General features: G+C 43.6%; 1 protein-coding gene across 2 annotated transcripts in view; it reads left to right on the forward strand.

Moving 5' to 3' along the window:
- Window positions 1–15,896: 15,896 nt before the first annotated feature.
- The window catches only part of LOC115479531 (zinc finger FYVE domain-containing protein 1-like), a 51,671-nt gene continuing 48,889 nt past the window's right edge, over window positions 15,897–18,678 (forward strand). For both annotated transcript variants that reach the window (XM_030217484.1, XM_030217485.1), the window contains exon 1: window positions 15,897–16,782. In XM_030217484.1, coding sequence (XP_030073344.1) covers window positions 16,666–16,782 — 117 coding nt within the window. In that variant the 5' untranslated portion in view covers window positions 15,897–16,665. The remainder of the gene's footprint in view (window positions 16,783–18,678) is intronic.

The following is an 18,678-nucleotide window of genomic DNA, read 5'->3' on the forward strand; positions in this document are numbered from 1 at the left end:
GTCAGAGAAAGGGTTCAAAAAATGTGAGAGTAAGAGAGCCTTCCAATGCGCGTAATATGTTCCTACTGAGTGAGAGAAGAGGTTCAGAGAGTGTGAGAGTGAGAGAACCTTCAAATGAATGTGACACACTCCTAATGAGTGAGAGGAGGAGCTGAGTTTGAGACTGAGAGAGCCTTCAAGTGAGTGTGACACACTCCTAATGAATGAGAGGAAAGGACTGTGAGAGCGTGAGAGCCTTCAAGCCAGTGTGACACACTCCTAATGAATGAGAGGAGCTGAGTGTGAGAGAGCCTTCAAGTAAGTGTGACACGCTCCTAATGAGTGAGAGAAGGGGCTCAAAGGACTGTGAGAGCGTGAGAGCCTTCAAGTGAGTGTGACACACATCTAATGAATGAGAGAAGGAGCTCAGAGAATATTTATTTATTTGGATTTTTGCTCACACCTTTTTCAGTGGTAGCTCAAGGTGAATTACATTCAGGTACACTAATATTTCCTCCTCCCCAGAGAGCTTACAGTCTAAGTTTGTACCTGAGGTAATGAAGGGTTGAGTGACCTGCTCAAGGTGACAAAAAGCAAAGCAGGTTTTGAACTGGGCTTTTCTGGTTGTCTGCTCAGTTCTCTGTATCTCCAAAGGAGCCTTCAAATGAGCATGACACACTCTTAATGGGAAGAAGGGACTTATAAAGTTTGATAGTAAGACCGTAAGAGAAGGGGCTCGAAGAGTGTGAGAGTAAGAGAGCCTTTCAAGACGTAAGAACATAAAAATAGCCATTCTGGTATACCAGGCCTCACACTCTGTGTGTGACTGCAGGAATGTTACTTTTGAATTATACACCGTGCTTTATTGTGTTCAATCACAACTATTTCATATGGGGGGGAACGCAGTCCTCCCTCTGCCTCAAGTGTGGGAATACTATTAACTCCTTTTACCACTCCTTCTGGCTTTGTCCTAAGACACAAACCTTTTGGATGAAAATTAGATACTACCTCAACTCTGTTCTGGGTGGAGCGATGAAGGGGTCTGAGGAACAGCTTTTTTTGGACAAGTTGGGGACCTACTGCAGCAGGGTAATATTTTGTATTTTGCAAAATGTGCCTGCTGGTGCGCAAATGTATTCTGCAATATTGGCATTAGAGAAATCACTTACATTTGTTGGTGACTTAGGGATCCCCCACAAAACTTATAGGTAACACATTTAAAAAAACATATTTTCATTCAGTGTATGAGTAAACAGTGGAATTTACCAGAAGACATGGTCATGTCAGTTAGCAGAACTGGGTTTAAAAAGGGTCTAGACCAGAGGTTCTCAACCCAGTGTGATCTTCAGGATATCCCCAATGGATATCCATGATATAGATTTGCATATAATGAAGGCAATGCATGCAAATCTAGCTTTTGAATATTCAGTGGGTTTATACTGAAACCAGACTGGCTGGGTGTGTCCCAAGGACTGGGTTGAGAACACCTGATCTAGACATGTTTCTGGAGGAAAAGTCCTTAAACCATTGTTAGCATTGCAGCTTGGGAAAGCCACTATTTATTCCTGGGAGTGGGCAACAAGAAATTGATGTGCTGTTGGGGATCCTGTTGGGTATTTGGGGTCTGGATTGGTTGCTGTTAGTGGCAGAATGCTGGGCTTAATGGCCCTTTATTCTGACCCAGTATGGCATTGCTTACAGTCTCATATACTATTCTACACATGATCACACTCTGTGGTTCTCTGCTGGGATATATCCTTTGCAGTGTGGACAGAAATAATTGAGCAAATCGGTGGGCTTTATCTGCCATCATCTCCTGTGTTACCACGAGGGGCATTTTGATATGATTTCTAAGTCAGACTTTGAATGTTTTGTGCTAAACGTCCCAAATCTGAATAGGAAATATGGCCATTTTTGAAACAGCAAAATGTCTATCTTTTTTTTTTTTTTTTTCAAAAATGGCCACATGAAAGACGTTTTCGTGCTCTGTGCGTTTTTTGGGGGCCATTTTTGAAAAAAAAAAAAAAAAACCCCATCCAAGTGAAAAACGTAGAAAATCAAGCCATTGGGCTATAGGGAGAGCCAGCATTCTTAGTAAACTGGCCACACAGACACCCCAGGAGAGCAATGGACACCCTAGGGGGCAGTATAGTGGACTTCACATAAGAAGACCCAAGTACACAGCTCACCGTTACCCTCTTATACTGTATGCTAAGCCCACCAAAAACCTACTGTACACCAATAGCCCTTATGGGTGAAGGGGTCACCTATATGTGGGTAAAGTAGGTTTTGGGGGAGTGTGGGAGGCAGTGGCATAGCCACAGGTGGGCTTGGGTGGGCCAGGGCCCACCCATTTATGGCTCAGGCCCACCCAACAGTAGCACATGTTTAGTGGTAACTGGTGGGAATCCCAAGCTCTGCCAGCTGAAGATTTCCTCCTGATGGTAACGAACATGCTACTCTCCACAACACCGGCACCTGTGCATGCTCAGTTTTCAGTGCAAGCTTGCTGCCAAGGTGGAAAGAAGCGTTTTCCCACCAGCTGAGATAATTTTTTATTTTTGAGGGGTGGGGGAACACTTGGTGCCCACTCAATTCTTGCCCAGGCCCATCCAAAATTTGTTGTCTGGCTACGCCCCTGGTGGGAGGGCTCACTCTTTCCACCACAAGTGTAACAGATAGAGTGGGATATAGGCCTGGGTCCTTCTCTCTATAGTGCACTCCACTGACCACTACACTACTCCAGGGACCTGCTTGCTGCTCTAATACCTGGTTATAACATCTGCAGCTGTCATAGATGCTGGTAAGTAACATTTTAAATCGCATCTTTGGGGGGTGGGTGGGTGGGGGTCAGTGATCACTGGGGGAATAAGGGGCATCATTCCTGATTCCCTCCAATGGTCATCTGGTTACTTAGGGCACCTTTTTGCGCCTTATTCGTTCTAAAAACAGGTCTAGACCAAAACGTTGAAGTTTCAGCCCTAGATGTTTTTGTTTTGTTCCATTATGGCTGTAAAATGTCCAAGTGTTAGGAAAGCCCTATTTGGACGAGCTACAGATGAATTGCTTAGATAAACGTTTAATCCATGCATTGGGTACTTGCTATTAGAAGTGAATTAGATAGTAGGGGTCCTGCAGTAAAAACGAGCAGGACCTTCTAAAGAAAGGTAGGTGTCTTCATGCACATCACACTATAAGCTTACTCTAGTGATCCACTCTCAAAATGGTCACATTTATATATTTGTTGCAGGGTACAAAAAAAAAAAGGGCAAACTCAGTAGCCGAGGGCACAGCTCCTGAAGAAGCACTGGAGGAACAGAGGCTCTCTGTTGAGCGTTCCCAATCGAGTGAGCTACGGCCCAGATAAGTGCATTTCCCTACAACACAAGAAGTTAAGCAATAAATTAGAGTAGCTAACAGTAATTGCTCTAAAGGGAGGTTTTCTGACTTATGACGATTCTGCACCTAATCCTAATAGAGCAGATGACGGTCTGCATAGGATAGAAAGCAGCCTGCTACCAAGAAAAGTACAATTGTGAAGGAGTGGCCTAGTGGTTAGCACACTGGTTTTGTAATCCCGAGGTGGCCAGTTCAAATCTGGCTGCTGCTCCTTGTGATCTTGGGAAAAGTCACTTAACCCTCCATTGCCTCAGGTGCAAACTTAGATTGTGAGCCCTCCTGGGACAGAGAAAAATCCAATGCACCTGAATGTAACTCGCCTTGAGCTACTTCTGAAAAGGTGTGAGCAAAAAAAAAAAAATTAGGGTGAATGCAGGGAATCTGAAGTCTTTCCTCCATTACAGACAAGAGTTTTTGGTTAAACATTTGCAAAATAGGTTTTAAAAATACCAATTTGGACATTTTGAGAAGTAATTCATCCAAATGCTGCTTTATGACACTTTTTGGTTGTTTTTCTCTATTGAAATTGAGACCCTATGTAACAGAAGGTTTGTTTAGTAGAAGTGTTTTCAACTTACATTGTAAGTGCCACCCATCCAACTTCTTGCTTTAATAGAACCAGAGATCAGATTTTCTTGCAACTTTACTCAAAGGTAAAAAGTTGGAGAAGCTTTGAAGAAAAGGTAAAAGCATTCTACATAAAGTAAAAAGTTATGTAGAGACTATATGGTTGTACTCCATAAGGAATTGCAGAGACCTCTAGTGGCTGTACTTGAGAATTGTACTTGACTTCTACATATCCCCATATCACCTATAGGGCCCTGGGCAAACTTCTGTAGATGCCCCCAACCTCCAGTCCAGTAGTCACTGTTCCCTCTATGCTGAGCAGTAGTCCTCCAACTACAGCCCTCCCAGTGAGGGGTGCTGTTTCACTATCACATTTTCAATAGTGAGGGACAGGCAAGCTCTGCAGAACTCCAGAGGACCTGCCTGTCCCTAATGATTGAAAACACAGTATTGAAGCACCAGCCCCCACTGGCAGTAATGCAGTTGGAGGACCCCCACTCAGCTTAGAGGGAACAGTGCTAGCAGTACCCGTTCCCCCACTCCCCACCCCAATCTAGCAGCACCCTTTCCCCCTCCCTCCCAGACCAGCAGTGCAGCTTCCTCAGCCCCCTGCCAGCCAAGTCACTTAATAAAAGTGACACAAAGATGAAGACCAACTGTCTAGTCTGCGCTGCCAGTAACTCTGATGGTCCCGCCCTTTTAGACATGACTTCCTGTTTGGGAGGATGAGGTGGAACAAGAGATCAAATCAGTGTCAGTTGGAGAGGGTGAAGGGGAGTGGGACAGCAAAAAAAATGCCAATTTGGGAGGGTGAGAGAGGGAGTAAGAAAGGAGATCCTCTCTCTCTCTCTCTCTCCCTCATCCTTTCTTCAATCCTTCCCTCCACTCCATCTTCAGTCCTTTCTGCTGAGATCCCATCCCCATAGTGATCTCCCTTCCTTACTTGTACAGATCCCTTGTCTCCCCCCACAACCAAAAAAAAGATCAAAATAAATTATCCAAACACATAAAAAAGCTCAGAAAATGAATAGCAGGAGGAAACATGAGAGGACACAGTGGACCATCAAGCCTCCAGGGATTTCAGGGGTCCCCAGCTTAGAGATTCCAACAGACTCATTTTCGAAAGAGAAGGACGCCCATCTTTCGACACAAATTGGAAGATGGCGTCCTTCTCACAGGGTCATCGAAAGCTGATTTTGGACGTCCCCAACTGCAATCTGTCGCAGGGATGGCCAAAGTTCAAGGGGGCGTATCGGAGGCGGGACGGGCGTACCTAACACATGGACGTCCTCAACCCATAATGGAAAAAAAGGGCATCCCTGACGAGCACTTGGATGACTTTACCTGGTCCTGTTTTTCTTACGACCAAGACACAAAAAGGTGGCTGAAATGACCAGATGGCCACTGGAAAGAATCAGGGATGACCTCCCGTTACTCCCCCAGTGGTCACTAATCCCCTCCCACCCTCAAAAAACATCTTTAAAAATATTTTTTTGCCAGCCTTAGATGTCATAATGAGGTCCATCACAGCAGTATGCAGGTCCCTGGAGCAGTTTTAGTGGGTGCAGTTTACTTCAGGCAGGCGGACCCAGGCCCATCCCCCTCCCTACCTGTTATGTTTGTGGAGGAAACAGCGAGCCCTCCAAAACCCACTGTACCCATATCTAGGTGCCCCCTTTCACCTGTAAGGTCTATGGTAGTGCTGTACAGTTGTAGGTAGTGGGTTTTAGGGGGGGTTGGGGGGCTCAGCACACAAGGTAAGGGAGCTATGTTCCTGGGAGCATATTATGAAGTCCACTACAGTGCCCCCTAGGGTGCCCGCTTGGTGTTCTGGCATGTGAGGGGGACCAGTGCACTAGAAATGCTGGCTCCTCCCAAGACCAAAGGGTTGCATTTAGTCATTTCTGAGATGGGCGTCCTTGGTTTCCATTATTGTCAAAAATCAGAAATTGCCAAGTCTAGAGATGACCATCTCTAAGGACGACCTAAATTTTAAGATTTGGGCATCCCCGACTGTATTATTGAAACAAAAGATGGACGTCTATCTTGTTTCGATAATACGGGTTTCCCCGCCCCTCCATCGGGACCAACAAAACTTGGGCGTCCCTTTCGATTATGCCCTTCAAGTCTCAGAGTGGTTTATTTTTTTTGTTTGTTTTTTTTTTCCATTAACTTCCACTGAAGTAGTGAACAGATGAAGTTAAAAAGTGCTTTACATTTCCTGCATTGGGAATAACTCCATGTGCATCTCTTATCCATGCATCTGTTTAGAAGGTGTGCTAAATTTAAAGCACATTTTTAGTGTGCATTTTTTCTGCACTAAAACTTCTATGAAACACAGGAATTAAATAAGCATGGAAAGACTTATGCTAAGGTTGATGCGCTTTATTATGTAAGAGCATAAATTTGTGCCTATCCAAAGCCAAAAGGAGAGGTGGTGGGACTGAACCCTGGCTTCTCTGAGTCACAGCCTGCTGATCTAACCATAAACCTCCACCCTATACAGGATAGGGCCATTATTGCTGTCATTATACTATGCTATGCTACTTACTTCCTTGCGTGACAGTCTTTCAAAATAGTAGGTGATAACTTGCAATAAGTAAACACTGCCTGATATTGTGATGTATTATATATGTTTTATCAGATCTGCGTAATATAAAAGTCATTCTGTAAACAATTCCACCTTATGTCCTCTGTTTATGTTACTGGTGGAAAGCCACAGTTGGAGGGGGAGGGGTGTGAATGCTCAGTTTCTGTATGGTAAAATAGGCTTCAAAGCTCTTGCCTATCTATATATACAGAATTATTATATAGGAATTAAAGCTGATGTGACTTTGAATTTTCCATTGGAATATATTATTTCACCACTCATTTAAATGTCACATGCCTTATTTTGGACCATGAAGGGTCAGTTCCCATGAGAAGTGGAATTTTTTGGCTTTTTATTTTGTTCTGTATTTCGAGTACATGATGGGAAGACTTTTATCTATTTACCACATTAAATAAACCAGATGTTCAGCCAGCAGAGCTACAGTGCCACCTACTGACTGGAATGTGAAATGCCTTTCCATCAGAGAGGTGAAGCAGGAATGAGCTCGTCGACATCCCTGGCTAGTTCTAATTTGTGCAGTAAAAGGATAATTCTAATCGTTCATTGCTTAAATCCTTCCTGTGTGACAAGGTGTTCACAGCAAATAACTGCAAGGAAGGAATCAAACAATATTGTGACCAAAGCAAGAACATAAAGATGTTATTGAACTGTCAGGCCCCAGCCTGGTAAAACATTCTCATTACATGAAATGTTTCAATCCTGTGATTCTTGCTTCTGAGGTGATTTGGAAATAACACTTTTTTTCAACATTGTGAGTTAAAGGCTGGAATGCGGAGCCTGTCAAGGCTCTAGGACAGGAAGGCTCACGGGATGGACACAGGGATACAGAGCCTACCATCTCTAGGATTCAAGGACATAAGAGATGGGCACAGCACAGGGATTCAGATGATGTCACTGTAGGACCGAGGGGATGGGCAGAGGGACACAGCGCCTGTCACTCTAGGACTGGAGGGCTCAGGGGATGGACACGGGGATACAGAGCCTGTCACTCTTAGGATAATTGTTTAAAGCTATGTTAGGCTCAGTAATACTGAAAACTATTCCCAAGCACTGAGAAATAGGAGAATCACTTGAAATGAGTCAGATGTGTTTGTAGTCCCATCATACATTCTTTGCATCAAAATAGTACTGTTGTTTAATTTTATTTTTATCCTTTTAGTCACTATAATAGAAGGGTTCTCAATTTTTTTCCATTTTTACTCAGATGACAGTCTGTTGCATTACCACACTAAGCTTCACCACTACTACTACTACTACTACTATTTAACATTTCTAGAGCGCTACAAAGTGTACGCAGCGCTGTACAAACACAGAAGAAAGACAGTCCCTGCTCAAAGAGCTTACAATCTAATAGACAAAAAGTAAAGCATTTAAATTTAAAATATTTAAGCAGTCAAGCACAAGAGAACAGTCACAGAAGGACAGAAGATGTTGAAGGGTGGTCAGTGTGATTAGGTGTAACTCTGGTTGGAGTAGTGGGAGAAGGTGATAGGAGATATACTATAGGATGTCATTCTGAGGCCAGGCTAAGTCTAAAGCACCCTGATCTTACATCTCTTCAGTGTTGTCTTGATGCTATAGCACAATGGCTTTCTGATCACCAACTTGTGTTAAGTCAGGATTATAGGTTGGCAGGTCATCTGCCAACTCCAACCTCCTCTTTATCTTTATTCAGGAATAATGTCAGGAAGTACTTTTTCACTGAGAGAGTGGTAAATACCTGGAATGCCCTCCCGCATAAGGATAAGCACAAAGGAATCCTGTTTAGAAGGAATGGATCCAAAGAAGCTTAGCAGTGATTAGATGGCAACTTTAGTAAGCAAAGCCAGTACTGGGCAGACTTCTACAGTCTGTGCATTGATCACAGCTGGACAGATTCAGCTTCAGAAGTTGGAGAACAAGGCCAGCGCAGGGCAGACTTCTGTGGTCTGTGCCCTGATTGTGGCTGAACGGATTTGGAAGGTTGGAGTGGGGCTTTTCAGGGGCTTCAACAACAACTTCAGAAGTTTTAGAACAAGGACAGTGTTGGGCAGACATCTACAGTCTATTCCCTGAAAATGGCAAGGACAAATCAAGATCAGGTAAATATATGAATTATCATATCATATCTTAAGCTATGAGTTTATCTTGTTAGGCAGACAGGATGGACCATACAGGTCTTTATCTGCCATCATCTACTATGTTATGTTACTATCAGGCTCATTTTCGAAAGAGGACGCCAGAGATGTCCAAATTGGTATAATCAAAACCCGATTTTGGACGTCTCCAACTGCAGTCCATCGCAAGAACGTCCAAATTTCCAGGGGGCATGTCTGAGGCATTGCGAAGGCGGGACGGGCGTGCCTAACACTTGGACATCTTTGACCCATAATCGAAAAAATCAAGGATGTCCCTGACGAACACTTGGACGTTTTTACCCGGATGTGTTTTTTTTCCGAATAAGGCACAAAAAGGTGCCCGAAATGACCAGATGACCACTGGAGGGAATCGGGGATGACCTCCCGTTACTCCTCCAGTGGTCACTAATCCCCTCCCACCCTCAAAAAACATCTTTAAAAATATTTTGTGCCAGCCTCAGCTGTCATACTCAGGTCCATGAAAACGCATGCAGGTCCCAGGAGTAGTTTTAGTGGATACTGCAGTGCACTTCAGACAGGTGGACCAGGCCCATACCCCCCCTACCTGTTACATTTGTGGAGGAAACAGCAAGCCCTCCAAAACCCAACACAAACCCACTGTACCCATATCTAGGTGCCATCCTTGACCTGTAAGGGTTATGTTAGTGGTGTACAGTTGTAGGTAGTGGATTTTTTTTGGGGGGGGGGGGGGGGGCTCAGCACACAAGGTAAGGGAGCTATGTTCCTGGGAGCATTTTATGACGTCCACTGCAGTGCCCCCTAGGGTGCCTGGTTGGTGTCCTGGCATGTCAGGGGGACCAGTGCAGTAGAAATGCTTGCTCCTCCCACGTTCAAATGGCTTGCATTTGGATGTTTTTGACATGGACGTCTTTGGTTTCGAAAATCGCCGAAAGTCAAAGACATCCATGTCTAGGGACGTCGAAATTTAAGGATGTTCTTGGATTTGGACGTCTCTGACGGTATTTTCGAAACGAAAGATGGATGTCCATCTTGTTTCGAAAATACGGTTTTCCTCGCCCCCAGATTTCGACATTTTGCAAAGACGTCCAAATCGCAACTTGGACGTTTCTTTTGAAAATGCCCCTCTATGTTACTACTATTCTCAAAGGGCCTTTGGGATTCAGAACAAAACAGAGCTGACCCCATCATCCCGACCCCAACCCTACTATTATTACTTGCCATTTATAAGTGCTACTAGACATGCAGCACTGTACACAAGCACAGGAGAGACAATCCCTGCTTGACAGAGGTTGCAATCTAATCAAGACAGACAAACAGGAGAAATAATGGATTAGGGCATTTCATTTATTAATGGAATGATTAAAACAATATGAGTATTGAATAGGTGAATAAGAGGTTGTGAGATAAAAGCAGGAGTGCTGATAGATTTCAGAAAGAGCACCTTCAGAAATTTATCAAACTCTTTGTTAGCATCTCTCAGGGGTCATTTTACCAAGGCACACTAACGATTAGTGTGTACTATGTGCCACGCAGCCCATAGGAATACAATGGGCTGTGCAGCATTTAAAAAGTGCTTTACTAAAAGGACCGCCCCATAGGAATTCAGTGGAATCACAGATTCAGATGACAAGAAGGCTTGTTTCTATTCTTTTATTTAGCACTGCAAATGTACCTTTCCCCTCCAAATCACAGAGGAATTATATAATTACATTTAACACTTGGCAAGATGTTGTTGCCTTGTCTGTAATAGTCACCTCAGCCCTCCCTCCTTGATCTGAGTTTTTAGTATGAGCAGGTGTTGAGTGAAGAATGCACCTTTTACCTATTTCCCTTACAATGTTGCTCGGCACCTCTATCTACCTCACTGCATAACCCATGGCGTAGAGATGTTCCCTTAGCAGATAGATACGTTTGTTTTTTCCTTGTCTGTAATAGTCACCTCAGCCCTCCCTCCTTGATCTGAGTTTTTAGTATGAGCAGGTGTTGAGTGAAGAATGCACCTTTTACCTATTTCCCTTACAATGTTGCTCGGCACCTCTATCTACCTCACTGCATAACCCATGGCGTAGAGATGTTCCCTTAGCAGATAGATACGTTTGTTTTTTCACCCCAGTGGTTTCCTTCTGCCTCTTTGGATCTTCAGATTACACAGATCCAGAGATGAGATCCAGTACTATAAGCCTTCTTTTCCAGGTTACCAGGGATTTTCCCCCTTATCCATCTCACTTAGCTCAGTGATAGTCCTCAGCTGGGGACCACAATCCATAGTTTTCTCCAAAACCCTGCAATTGTGGGCCCTAATTCTAGGTACTAGGTATTACCACTGCACTGTGGCTGTGCTATCTCCTAATCTACCCCAACCTGATAGACTGTGAATACTGCTTCTGCAGAATCTCTTGGCTCAAACCCTTGATGTCTCTTTGCCACACTGAACTCTCTCCTTAAAGTGCCTTCACCTCCAACCCCTCCTTCACTTTTTTCCCAGACTATGGCTGAGTACTTTCATGATAAGGTACACAAGATTAACCTTGAGTTCTCAACCAAGTCACCTCCATCCTTCCCCCAGACCATTCTGTCAACCCTCCTTCAACACCTGCCTCCATTTCTGAAATCACCCGCCCAACCACCAGCCCCGGCACAGACCGTATAAGTCTGCCCAGCACTAGTCCCGCCTCCCAACCACCAGCCCCGGCACAGACCGTATAAGTCTGCCCAGCACTAGCCCCGCCTCTCAACCACCAGCTCTGCCACCCATTCTCCTGAGGATCCCTTCCTTCTGCACAGGATTCCTTTATGTTTATCCCACGCATGTTTGAATTCCGTTACCGTTTTCATCTCCATCACCTACAGAGGAAACTGCACATTTTCTTTCCTCCTACAAACTGACTACCTGTTCCTCTGATCCTATTTCCACCCATCTAGTTAGCACTATCTCTCCTACTATCATCCCTTCTATCTGTCATATCCTAAATCTTTCACTTTCCACTGCAACTGTTCCTGATGCCTTCAAACATGCCGTAGTTACACCACTCCTAAAAAAAAATTCATTGAACCCTACCTGCCCTTCCAACTATCACCCCATCTCTCTCCTCCCTTTTCTATCCAAGCTACTTGAACGTGCTGTTCACCCCCATCATCTTGACTTTCTTTCATCTCAAGCTATTCTTGGCCCACTTCAATCTGGCTTTCACCTCTACATTCAACTGAAATAGCGCTTGCTAAAGTCTCCAATGACCTGTTCCAGGCCAGATCCAAAGGTCTCTATTCTATCCTCATCCTTCTCAATCTACCTGCTGCTTTTGACACTGTTGATCACCACATACTCCTTGATATGATTTCAGGACTCTCTGTTCTTTCTTGGTTTTCTTCTTATCTCTCCCATCACACTTTTAGTGCATGCTCTGGTGGATCCTCCTCCACTTCTATTCCACTATCAGTTGGTGTACCTCAGGGCTGTGTCTTGGGACCTCTTCTTTTCTCCATTTATACTTCTTCCCTTGGTGCTCTTATCTCCTCCCATGGTTTTCAGTATCACCTTTAGGCTGATGACTCCCAGATGTACCTCTCCACACCAGAAATTTCAGCAGGAATCCAGGACAAAGTCTCGGCCTGCCTGTCTGACATTGCTGCCTGGCTGTATTACTGCCATCTGAAACTAAACATGGCCAAGACTGAGTTTCTTATCTTTCCTTCTAAACCCACCTTTCCTCTTCCCCCATTCTCTATCTCTGTGGATAACACTCACATCCTCCCTGTCTCATCAGCTTGTAACCTTGGGGGTCATCTTTGACTCCTCTTTCTCTGCACATATCCAACAGACTGTTAAAACCTGTCACTTCTTTCTCTCTAACTTCTCCAAAATTCATCCTTTCCTTTCTGAGTACACTACCAAAACACTTACCCACACTCTTAATACCTCTCACTTAGACTACTCCAATTTGCTTCTTACAGGTCTCCCACTAAGCCATCTCTCACCTCTTCAATCTGTTCAAAACTCTGCTGCATAACTTACATTCCGCCAGTGTCACTATGCTCATATTAGCCCTCTCCTCAAGTCACTTCATATTAGCTCCCTATCCGTTTCCGCATACAATTCAAACTGCTCTTATCGACTTACAAGTGCATTCTCTCTGCAGCTCCTCAGTACCTCTCATCTGTCTCTACACTTCTCTCTGGGAACTCCGTTCATCAGGTAAATCTCTTATCTGTACCCTTCTCCTCCACTGCAATCTCTAGACTCCGTTCCTTTTATCTTGCTACACCATACGCCTGGAATAGACTTCCTGAATCAGTATGCCAAGCTCCAGCTCTGGCCGTTTTCAAATCTAGGCCAAAAGTCCAACTTTTTTAGGTTGCTTTTAACTCCTAATTCCTATTCACTTGTTCACTACCCATGTCTGATTTATAATTCCCACCTTAAGTAATTCCTTTATCCCTTATTTGTCCTGTTTGTCTGTCTTGATTAGATTGTAAGCTCTGTCGAGCAGGGACTGTCTCTTACATGTTCAGTGTACAGAGCTGTGTATGTCTAGTAGCACTATAGAAATTATAAGAAGTAGTAGTTGTGATCTCCAGCCTCACCCAACCTGGTTGACAAAAGGCCTGAGCTGAGAGCAGGCACCTTTATTTAGAATGGGGTGTATAGTACAGATGATATACTGTTAATTTTTCTTACAAACCCTTTTTCTCTGGCTATTGGTCCTTTACAAGACTTCCTCAACTTAGTTTCTAAATGGCTCTATAAGCATAAATTAGTTCTAAATGGGCAGACATTCAAATATTTGAAAGGTATTAATCCGCAAATGAATCTTTTCCGGAGATGGGAAGGTGGTAGAACTAGAGGACATGAATTGAGGTTGAAGGGGGGCAGACTCAGGAGTAATATCAGGAAGCATTTTTTAACGGAAAGGGTGGTAGATACGCGGGAGGTGGTGAAGATGAAAACGGTAATGGAATTCAAACATGCGTGGGATAAACACAAAGGAATTCTGTTTAGAAGGAATGGATCTACGGAATCTTAGTGGAGATTGGGTGATGACACCTGTAATTGGGAAGCAAAACCAGTGCTGGGCAGACTTCTACGGTCTACGCCCTGATCGTAACTGAATAGATATGGAAAGTTCAAGAACAGTGCTAGGCAGACTTTTACGGTCTGTGCCCTGAGAAAGGCAAGGACAAATCAAACTCAGGTATATATATAAAGTATCGCATACCATGTAAAATGAGTTTGTCTTGTTAGGCAGATTAGATGGACCATACAGGTCTTTATCTGCCGTCATTTACTATGTTATGACTATGTTATGTCTACTCATCCCACACTGCTTGAGGGTGGACTTTCAAAACCAGGATGTCCTAAAATACCCAGCCTGAAACTAGGTAGCTTGGCATCTCTGGAGTAAGGTCTGTGGTATTGCAGCAGGAGGGTGTGAAAGTGCTGTGGAATGTTTTATCCACATTTTACTATTAATAACACAAAAGTAGGTGAATTAGCATGTATTTCATTTTTATTGTATTTTATGTATGTATTTATTTGCAGGAGTCTTTTTTTTTTTTAAAATGTAGCAGGTTGGAGCCAGCCTCAGTCTCCTCCTTCACTCCAAACACAAGGTCAAAACATTCCATATCAGAAAAACTGCATGTTTTCATCACATGTCCAATACATCTATGTGCAGGTATTTTTTTGTTCTAGGGTAGGATCTCCAAATGGATCAGCTTTACACTTACCATGACAGGGTAAGCCAGGATGTTTTTTAGTGCAAGCTTTTAGCTGGGGTAATGAATTACTTTTTAGCTTGTATTTGTCGTTGTCTTGATTGTTATGAAGGAATTTTTGTGTGTTTCTTGATTTGAGATTTTATGTATGTTCTTACATAATCCGCTAAGAACTTTGGATTAGGTGGAATAAAGTTTTTCAATAAATAAATAAAATAAACATGATCTGAGTCTCAAATTTTCTGTTAGTGCTGGTCTCAACATTTCCACTGTGCCAAACAGAACTACCTCATAAAGCAACATTTCAAGGTATACTTGTAATCAATAGAAACAAAACAAAATAAAACATGGAAAAGAAAATAAGATGATACCTTTTTTATTGGACATAACTTAAAACATTTCTTGATTAGCTTTCGAAGGTTGCCCTTCTTCATCAGATCGGAAATAAGCAAATGTGGTAGATGACAGTATATAGAAGTGAAACATCAAAGCATTTCAGTGACAGTCTAACAGGGTGGGGGTGGATAGGTGAGAGGAGGGTGACAAACAGAGCAATACAACTTTATGGTTTATAATGGGCTAGACTAGAAAACCCAGATCCTTGTTAAGTCCTGTCTGTTAGGTGTCAAAATATTCAATCATTCTGACTTCAAAGGTCTTACGTTCCTGTATTGTTTTAAAGTTACCTTTCAGGATTCTTACTATGAAATCACTGGTACAGTGTTCTGGTTTTGTAAAGTGCTGCCCCACAGGGGTGGAATCCTGGCTGGCACTGGCATTCTTCATGTGATGTCTATGTAAATTAAATCTTGTCTTTAGCATCTGGCTTGTTTCTCCAGTATAGCATCCTTCGTCACATTTTTTTACACTGAATGATGTATACCACATTGGAAGATGAGCATGTAAAAGATTCCTTTATGTTGAATATTTTTCCTTTGTGAATGACTGTGGGGTCCTGTGAGATGTTTTGACATAGCTTGCAGCTGGATGTATTGCAAGGATATGTGCCATTCTCTTCTTTTTGAGTCTGTGTTGGGAGTTTACTTCTGATTAGGTATACTTGGAAATTCTCTTTAATCACATCAGTGGCTTCCAATTGGAAGAGAACTGCAGTTGCCCTGTTACTCTACTTGGATATTAGATTAGATTTATTCATTTATAAACCACTTATTACCAAGCGGTGTACAAAAATCAACATACAAAGGGCCCTGTTTACTGAGGCGCACTAGTGATTTTAGCGAGCGCTAAGCATTAGCGCACGGTATCCGTGTAGATGCCCATAATATTCCTATTAGCACACGTTAAAAACGCGCACATAGCCCATAATAATCAAAAACACAATGTAAAACTTATAAAACATACATATACTCATTAATACAAAAATATAATAGTAACACGTGTTAGGTCAAAAATAAAGTTATAGGTGATAAAAGGTCAAAATAAAGGTGAAAAATAAAGTTATAGATGATTAAAAAAAAAAAAAAAGATTGTGAGCCCACTAGGGACAAAGAAAGTACCTATAATATGCTAAAGTATGTACTTTGGTTGAACCACAGAAAGGCGATATAGCAAAAGCATGATCCATACCTTTTTTTTATTGTGCTAACAATATCTGTGGCAAGCTATCCACAGTTATCCTGTTTTCATCAAAACAGTGAAGAAATGGCGGTTATAATGGGTTTAAAAATGTGCAGACTCATCTGGGTCTTAAGTTATCTGCACAGGCTATATAGCTGCCAAGTTTCCCAGATGAGTAGGGAGAGTTTGGACCAGTCCTGCATTTCTGACACCCAGTGTCTTGAAACATCATGTGGCATGCAGTAGGTAAAATCAGGAACTGTAAATACTATGATGCACTGATGAAATGTAAGATTAAATGCAGAACTGGCTAAGAAGTCTTCCTCCTAGAACTGGGTAACTTGTCAGCTCTGATGCCATTCCAGTTTAATAAGAGGGATTTTTTTTGCTGGGGGAGGGGGGATAAATAGAAGTGATGAAACAGTACTACTTTACAGTTGGTTGTATATCATCTGATCATGGGTCTTGTTGTAGAGTCGAAGTCCATTTTTATTGGCTGCTCCTGAAGTTTCCTATTAAGTGCCTTAACTGAAAAGTGCCCCTGTCCCTCTTTGCCCTGGCTGCAGTAGCCCGGACGAACGCTGGGTGGTGCTCCTCTGCAGAAGGGACTTGTGGGAAAGCAGCGATGCAAAGTGAAAGTGAGCTGCAAAAGAGAAGCCCGGAGCGGGGCTGATCGAGGCTGAGAGCCTCTTCCCCGGGTCCGGCCCCCATGCACGTACCATGTCTGCCCTGCTTCTGGCAGAAATGAAGCCCCGGTCCCCAGGAAAAGCGCAGCTGGTGGAGCAGGAACAGGGAGGGCGCAGCTTCCTGTTGGTGGACGAGAATGAAAATTTACAGGTAAAGGAACCAACTAGTCAACATGTTTTTCAGCTTCCAGACTTCTGTGCGCTGATCCTGGTGGTGCCCGTGAAGCACTGTAGCCTTGGGGCTTCCGTTTGCGACTTTTACCCACCCCCCGACAGATGTAAACAGACTCCTTCCGCTTGCCTTCCTTCCTGTGTGGCTTCATGTCTTGTAATCTGGATCCTAGATCAGGGGTTTTCAATTTTTTTCAATCTGGCAACCTTGATCAGGGTTTCCCCCAGGCTGTCCTAGACTGTTAGGTTTCAAAATAGCCAGTCAACACTAGGAAACTTCTACAATATATTGCAGCACAGTTACTAGAATTAGGGTGATGGGCAGTTGGGAGGGGGATTACAAAACTGTTTTGGCTAGTGCTGAGAATATACCCCACCTAACTAAGGGGGTCTTTTACTAAGCAATGGTTTTACTGCTTACTAAACCAGAAGTACCGCCTGGCTACCGCAGCAGTCCAGCGGTAGTTTCCACCCCCACTGCGTGCCACTTCTGCCACAGCAAAAAATATTTTTATTTTTGTAGCGCCAGCTTAGCGTGGGAGCCCTTACTGCCACCTCAATGGGTGGTGGTAAGTGCTGTCCCTGCCGAAATGGCTGCACGGCAAGTGCTTCATTTGCCTCACGGCCATTTCTTTTCTTTTTTTTTTAAACTGACTTTTACCCGCTGCAGTAAAAGGAGGCCTCGGCGTGCGTCATTGCCTCAGCTTAGTAAAAGGAGCCCTGAGAGAACTAATCCCTACAGCTCCCAATGGAAATGCAGCAGGAGAAGGAATCTTCTTATATCTGTTTGCTTAATTTTATTATATCATACATGTTCTCTAAGCAACACTAATTGTCATCTTCTAATCTGGAATGGCGAATGCCATAACGGTATACTGTAAGCCACATTGAGCCTGCAAATAGGTGGGAAAATGTGGGATACAAATACAACAAATAAATAATAAAGGGCCAAGAAGTCGATATTCAGCCAGTGGTAGTGAGCATTTTTTTAAGCCACTACCAACGGGCACCGGCAGTGAATATCCAGGTTTATGCAGCCGGCTATCTCTTATACGGTTAAGGGTTGCTTTTACTAAGCTATGGTTAAAAAGTGGCTTGCGCTGGTTTGGGCCACGTTTTACCGTGGTGGGAAAAAGGCCTTTTTAAAAAAAATGGGGCAGTAAATGGTCATGTGCTAATATTAAAATTATCACATAGCTATTTACGGCCTGAGCCCTTAACTGCCACCTGTTTAGTAGGTGGTAAGGGCTCATGCACTAACCTCACGGTAATTAGGCAGTGTGCAGCAATGTGGCCATGCTGCCGATTACTGCTGGGAGCGCCCCCCCCCCCCCCCCCCCCCGCGGTAGAAAATAGAAAATTATTCTCTACCGTGGGAAGCTGCGCATGCCAACTTCTGAAGTACTGCTGGGCTCCTGCGCTACCCTGGTGGTAGGGCCGATTTGGCGCGTGGTAGTCCTACTGCTGCTTTGTAAAAGGGTCCCTAAGTTCGATATTCAGCACTTAACTACTATTACTACTACTACTTAACATTTATAAAGCGCTACCAGGGTTATGCAGCGCTGTACAATTTAACACAGATGACAGTCCCTGCTCGAAGGAGCTTACAATCTAAAGGACAAAAAAGTGCAGTCAATCAAATTGGGGCAGTCTAGATTTCCTGAATAGATGAATAATGGTTAGGTGCCGAAAGTGACATTGAAGAGGTGGGCTTTGAGCAAGGATTTGAAGATGGGCAGGGAGGGGGCTTGGCGTATGGGCTCAGGGAGTTTATTCCAAGCATAGGGTGAGGCAAGGCAGAAAGGGCGGAGCCGGGAGTTGGCGGTGGTGGAGAAGGGTACTGAGAGGAGGGATTTGTCCTGTGAGCGGAGGTTAC

This window comes from Microcaecilia unicolor, chromosome 11, assembly GCF_901765095.1.
Source record: "Microcaecilia unicolor chromosome 11, aMicUni1.1, whole genome shotgun sequence".
In the NCBI taxonomy this organism is placed as follows: Eukaryota; Metazoa; Chordata; class Amphibia; order Gymnophiona; family Siphonopidae; genus Microcaecilia; species Microcaecilia unicolor.